General features: G+C 37.3%; 1 protein-coding gene across 1 annotated transcript in view; it reads left to right on the top strand.

Moving 5' to 3' along the window:
• LOC145991021 (glutathione hydrolase-like YwrD proenzyme) overlaps window positions 1-4,199 on the top strand; it is a 90,162-nt gene extending 85,963 nt beyond the window's left edge. Inside the window, exons 10-12 of the mRNA XM_083126689.1 lie at window positions 18-188; window positions 2,124-2,206; window positions 3,010-4,199. Of these exons, the coding sequence (XP_082982815.1) occupies window positions 18-188; window positions 2,124-2,206; window positions 3,010-3,256 (501 nt within the window). The 3' untranslated portion in view covers window positions 3,257-4,199. The remainder of the gene's footprint in view (window positions 1-17; window positions 189-2,123; window positions 2,207-3,009) is intronic.
• The last annotated feature ends 3,021 nt before the right edge of the window (window positions 4,200-7,220 follow it).

Below are 7,220 nucleotides of genomic sequence, written 5' to 3'. Positions count from 1 at the left end.
TGTATTATTATTTGCAGGATCGTGGATTTCTCTTTAGTCTTGATCCTCAGCATCCCAACCATTTGGAAGGAGGGAAGCGTCCCATGCACACCATTATTCCTTCCATGGTCACAGACACACAAACAGGGGAGCTTCTGTCTTCCTTTGGAATTATGGGAGGATACATGCAGCCTCAGGCTCAGGTTCAGGTGAGTATGACCTACGGGGTTTCAGGGTTGCCCTGTCAATAAAACTAAAAGGATGCGATATTTCAAGAGTATAATTAATTAATAAATTTTCGGGAGGTGAATGCAATAAATAAAAATATTAAAAAAGTTGTTCTCTAGAAACATTATTTCTAAGTGCTTAGGTAAAATTTGAAAATGTTCTGTCTACTGGTTCTTGAGATAATTGTGACCATAGCTACCAATAAGCTCACACAGGCTTGACGAGGAAAATGCTGAAATTCTCGCCAGGGGTATAAGATCACCTTACAGTACTTAGGCCAGTTTTCACTTCGGGATCAGCCTTCAGCTTCCTTACTTCAAGTTCGTGTGAGAGGTTTCTTGTCTTCAGTTCCTGGTAGAATTAAGAACCGTATTTAAAAAACATCCTCAAGCTCTCTGGACTACCAAACAGAACTGAGAAGCACACTAGTCAACCGAAGACAAGCAAAAGGAGTGCAGTAGATGTTCGACTGTTTATTTTAGGCAGTTTTTCTTTAGACACACTACGGCCACATATGATTGAGGGATTTTTTTTTAAATCATTGAAGAATCTGTTAATTTATATAAATAGTCCATGTGACTGAATTTTCTACGATTATATTGATATTTTATTTTCACAATCTCATTCGAATACTTTTATAAACTCAGGACGTAAAAATCTTATAGAATTTTCAATCTGGAGGTTGATCTCAGGAAGTGAGGACGTACTACATAAGTACCCTGTGAGAAATACAAATGTTTGGTAGTAACTGTTACATTTTACGAGTACCAATACCTAGTTACTTTTTCAAGTAAATCCGTGACTGCAGAAAGACAGTTGAAATACATTTGACAATTTAAGGATTATAACTAATTGTTATCAAGTCAATACTCTGCTCTATTTTCCCAACAATGTGTATTCTATTCAAGGTAAACTGTCGATTGTTTATCAACATTGAGCATTTACCACGGACGTCCGCTGGATTTTTTCCAGGGAGGGACAAGGAAAGTATTCTCTTTCCAGGGGGTGGCAAAGGAGGCATATTTTTCCCATAATAGTGATGCCCCCTCTAAAAACAGTATTTCAGTCTGAAGTTATCATGTTTCTTGAACGAATTTATAATAATTAACATAAATTACTGTGACTGAAATGAAATTATGTGTGAAATATACGGGTGTCACAAAACTCTTTCAACAACGCTTGGGTGCTGGTAGATATCATAAAAACAAGTAACTTTTCCCTGTAAAGTTACCTCGAAAGCGCTTAGTTTCTGCGCTATAAGCGCTTAAAATCTATTCTGTACGTATGCAACAAAACACAGCAAATGCTTGCCCTGACATAACTACCAGGGGCGCGTGGCAGGGTTGCCACTAGCGTTCCTCGTTAAGAGAGACGACTTGAAAACAACAACTTGGGAGTCTTGCCTGAGCAAAATCCAAAACATTTAATATACTTCCGATGTTGTAAGAAGCATTGACAGTATTTATAAACTGACCAAGACAAATAATGAGCAGACTGAAATTCAAGAATACTCATTCTAAAATATCTCCATAATTGATTGATTTATTTATTTTAATTCGCTTTTCTGCAACCTTTGGCTAATCGCAAAGATGAGGATGATATGATGAAATAACAAATGACATCAATGTCTAGACTAGGATTTAAAACTAAGAGCTTTCGAGGTAAACTTTATAGGGAAAAGTTACTTGTGTTTATGATATCTCCCAGCACCCAAGCGTTGTTGAAAGAGTTTTGTGACACCCTGTATAAATTTTTTGGTGGACATTCATTTTCCAGGGGGTCGTGCTCCCCTGTCCCCCCTTTCCGGACGTCCATGGCATTTAGTATTTACTTATTGTCATTTATAAAATTCTAGTGTATAGTTTTCAATGGCATACAGTTTTCATGAAAATTTTATACATTTCTTCACATTACAGGTATTTTTGAATATGCTTGAATTTGGACTTGATCCCCAAAGAGCTTTGGATAATCCAAGATTTTACATAGACGTAGAAGGAAGGTAAGAAACCACACAAGTGTCTCATTCATTTAACTCTTCTACTTTAGAAATGACTGGCTTATAAACATTAGCCTACTCTTTTTTTAACATTTTTAAATACTTGTGAAAGAAGGTGAAATATATGCTCAAAAACAAAAATAGAAAACCAAACCATCCTTACTTCAGTTCAGTGTTACTACGAGTTCAAAGCAAAATTTTCCTATCTCTCTTAGGTCTCCCAGAAAGCTATAATATAGAAGCAGTCCCCACTCGACGTCGGCTGATACAAGGTGACACAGACTGACAAAAATTCCACCAATTTTACTTCTCGGAGAATGTTTTCTGTTGTATTGAGCATCCAGTAATGATGGATACACTATTCGATGGCAAGCTATACTCTGTCCGATATCAAAGAATGTGTGGGGCCTCATCCTCACATCCCCTACATATGCCTCATGGTATGATGCACTGGGAACTTTAACTGTATCTTACTATCCTGAATATGTTCATGTCACAATTTTCTCGCAATTCGCATATTTCTAATTCTTTCCTCTACAACTCATATATCATCTGCAAGTAAACGTGTATTTGTTACTACGTAAGCTTCAACGTACTCCTTTCCAAGTCTTTATGTGCTCCATATCACTTAAGTTTTTTTTTCGATTGCACTATATGCTGCATGCATCATTTACAAGCATATTGTGTAAAATATAACATTTTAGGGCTTACGTCTACCACAATTAGACAATAAATAACAATATAGTGAACTTCAGTTGAAGTTTCAAGATTCCACATAACCAATATATTTTTTGTTTCTTGTGCAGCCAACCATGGAAAGTGCAACTTGAGCAAGAGATTCCAGAGAGTGTGGTGGAGGGCCTCAAAGTCAAAGGACATGAAGTGATATACCCAGTGACGGGATTTGCTCGGTCAACTTTCGGGAGAGGGCACGTCATAACGAAAGGGGCTTGGTGGCTTAATGGGACCAATGAGGAAACTGTGTACCTGGGAAACGATGTTTATTGGGCGGCAGCCGATCCTAGGTGTGACGGATATCCCTTGGGCTATTGAATACAGTATCCAAGGTCGTACTTCCCCCAGTTCTCTAGTAGATCCAGAAGCGAAAGCGGGTGTAGAGTTTGATTAAATTGTCGTTCTTATGGAATCTAAAACATGCCCTGAAATGCCTATCACATATGTACGTTTTAGCAGGCACGTTAGATAATGATAAAAACCTAGAAGCAAAGTAGTTTGTGTGTGTTTGTGTGGGTGGGTGTCTAAGTTCTAGGTATTTCAGCGTGATTTTTAATAAGATCTTATAAGAACAGCAATATTGTCCCGATTGTACAGTCAACGGCAAAGATAATGGTAGGCAAATTTTCCACCGCTATTTTCATTATCTTTCTATTCTACATCCGGTGTTGTTTTAAGGAATGAAACTATGTTGGTTCGAAGCAGGCATTGTTCTCTGCTAATTGACGTCATTGTCATCACACAGTGTAAGTCAGACCGAATGAAAATGGTGGTGGACAATTTGCCTACTGTTTCTTTCGCCGTTGGGTGTATAGTCACTGACACTTCTCGGTTGTGAAGATTACATTGCCCTTCTAGGTTCGTTTCAACCCAAAAATGCCCGTGACTACATACAAAATTAGCACTTCCCCATTTAGTAGGCTTTGACTGGGAAGAAAAGTAGCCTAATATCCTACGATTATTTACAAAATAACTTTCTTCGGTGCTGTGCAAGTACGTATATATGATTTACCCCTAAAAAAGAATATCGGAGACCATATCAAACTCAAACTCTTCGAATCATACAAATAATTTTAGTTAAAAAATAATTGTTGGCAAATTAAAAGGGGTTGAAGAAACAATTTATCTCAAACTAAAATAGGATATGTAAGAATGCAAAGTAATAAAACTACTGTTTGTTTAAGTGGCTTGACTGTAGTATTTTGTAAATAGAAAACAATATTTTTCTGTAGTGCATACAACTATTTAAATATATTAATGTTTATAAGAGCTGCATTTCATTTCGAATTTTTACTTATCATTTTAGAAACAGTAAATGTAATGCCCTGTGGAGTAACACAGTTAATGATTCTCTGAAGTACGAACTTTCCATTACTAGCAACCTTGGTACAAAAATTTCGTAAAAATCAATTCGTTGTTTCTGTTTCTACCTTGTACAGTACCTTGTCTTATGTCTACATGCGACGTCATTAAAGTCAACCAATGCACGTTCGCTACCCCTGATTGAATTGCCTTGTTATCCACCTATCTTGTCCAGTATTTTCTCACCGGTATAGAGTGGACAACCTTGAACAAAAACATTAATTCCCAAACGAATTTTCTGCAGTACAGGACTTTTTTGTATGAACATACTATGTACTTTCTGAGATTCACACATGTTAATGTGAATTCTTGCAATCTCTACCATTATGGTCAAAACCAAAACATACACGAAATGCTACATGTCTCATGTATAACATGATCGTGTTTACATCAAAGAAACCGACTAACGCCACTATGGTTATTTGTGCATATTTTTCATAGTGGTTGTGAAACAAATCAAACACAATGGAACCTTATAATATATGTGGAATTGTTTCAGCATGCATGTTTATGTAGCAACATCTGGCGTTCATAGCTCTATGTTAAATGCGGTTCTCAAGGCTCGCATGGTTCTTGACCGGAATGTAAATCAGTGTTGTCAACTACAGCGATATATTCCTAAGCATACAGATTTTTTACAACATTGTGCTAGCATTGGATGTTGTTTTTCGCAACTTTTTAAAGGCGGCTTTATACCTATACTCTGTCCCAGCTAACTCTGGAGCAGGCGAACGAAAACGAGTCTCTGCGCAAGTAGTGACGCAAGATGACTCCGCCAATTACACGCGAAAGGAACAGCATTTCATGGAGTGAGCAACACTGGCCACTAGATTTCCTTTGCTTCTCTGACGCTATGTGCGGCTTTGCTCCACAGTTAACTTGGACAGGGTAGGCCTATAGGTAATTTGGAGCAACACACGACTGCAACCTTTTCTTTTCATTTGCACCTTATCGCATGCAACTGGTCAGCAATTCCATGGAATGTGATAAACCGTTTATATCAAGAAAACAAGTTTGCTAAATATTGGGCCTCCCCGATGGCGCAGTGGTAAAGTCGTCGCTTTGTAATCAAGGAGTCCCAGGTTCGATATCCGGTGGAAGCACATAGTGGTTCGGATTCCACTTTAAACTGTAGGTCCAGTCCTGATAAGCCTCACTGTGCACAAAGTGGACTTAAAACACGAACTCAAACTCTACTAATTATTAATTACTACAAAGTGCCAGCTTTTAAGATGTGGTAATTTACGTTTTGTAATAACGGGACGGAAGTTTTTAAAATTCTTGCAGTTCATGTCACAAATTGTTGCTTAGCCTACTTCTTTTCAGTCATCAATTATGCTTAATCATTTACCATTAGGCCTCTCCATATAGAAATCGCATGTGACCAACAGCGACATATGCGTAACTTGGCGGGACAAGGGGGCACTTACCCTCCCCCCCAAAACATTCGGGTTTATAAAAAAATACAAGTTACGGGGGCCTGAGGAGCAAAGTAATAAAGGGTAAAATTTGTGATTTCCCAGACGTCACAGTCACAGTTATTTAGCAATAATCTTGGACACTATTTTATGAAATGGTAAACTTTTCGAGTCTCTGCCCCTCCCCCCTCAAGTTAAGCCGGAAGTTGATTCTTCCCCTTCAAAATTAGACCCCAAGTTACGCCCATGAACAGCGACGTATTCGGATATGGAAGTCTAGAGATTTCTTCTTCTCCGAAAGAGTTTCCGAACATGAAATCAAACTTCAAATTTTATTTCCTCCCACTGTATTTTCATAAAGATAAGAATTCGATTGCGATAAATTGGTTCTACGTTAAAATATATATATATGGCAATATTGTATAAATCACTCATTATGAGCATCAACTAACAACAATTTTGTTGTTATTTTTATTGTTTCTATTTATCTTGGCATTAGTAGAAACAAGTGTGGAACACTTGTTTTATAGAAACTCTATTGTATTGAGTAATGTTTAGTGTTGAGCATATTAGTTCATTGGGACGACACAAGTGGCGCTCGGCAAATTGTCCATGATTACTTTCATTAATTTTCATCTTGCATCCTACGTATTTCTAACGATTGAATTTTTAAAGGTGCTGGCGTAGACGTTGTCAGCAGTTTGTTTGGGATATTGTTTCACATTCAGCACATTAGTCTTGCAGATCATTTTAATGTAAAAGGTTTGAAGGCTGTAACAAATCTCCTGGAATTTTATTCTCTAAAGTTGGTAATCCTACCTCTGGACACTAATAAACTACAACCCTAGGACTAACTTTAAAAAGTAGAAAACCGACTTTATTAAACTCAAAAGAATCACGATAGTTCAGGGTTTGTTGTACACTTCAATTCCTTCCTCTGACGGTCAAGTTGCTGCTTGAAGTGTCAGTACAGCGAGCTAACCTGTTATCAGGTTTTCCAGACAGATAAGGGCTATGTTGTTGCATTCCACAAGTTACTCGCAGTACTAGTTTCGACAGTAAACACCAGAGTCTAGCACCATATGACTATTTTCTCAGCGTTTGAACTCAAAACGAACACGATTTCTTGCTTCGTAAGACCGCATTTTTCATGCACTTTTGATGTCTACATTTTGTTGAAGACTTGGTAGAAACCTATTGTCGCTGCTTAAAACACCATTCACTGGATATTACTTGCGTTAGCAGTTTAGGTAAGTTCTCTAGAGAGGTTTGAAATAACCCCTCCCTCTATTTTCTTCTTTTGGTTGGTGATTTAAACTAACTAATTAGTTAATTTTAACTATTTTGTCAAATTTGTGAGACATTTTCTATCATAATATCCGGCTGATTTGCACTCGAAATTGTATAATAATTGTATTTGAATCTTATCACTTTCTTTATGAACATTTACTCTCCCATTGATTGAACTAAATTACATACCACATGGGATTTTACATTTTTTT

This window comes from Lepisma saccharinum, chromosome 8, assembly GCF_977018435.1.
Source record: "Lepisma saccharinum chromosome 8, izLepSacc3.1, whole genome shotgun sequence".
Classification (NCBI taxonomy): Eukaryota; Metazoa; Arthropoda; class Insecta; order Zygentoma; family Lepismatidae; genus Lepisma; species Lepisma saccharinum.
Note: the sequence above shows the minus strand (reverse complement) of the source record. Positions and strands in the feature narration are given on the sequence as shown.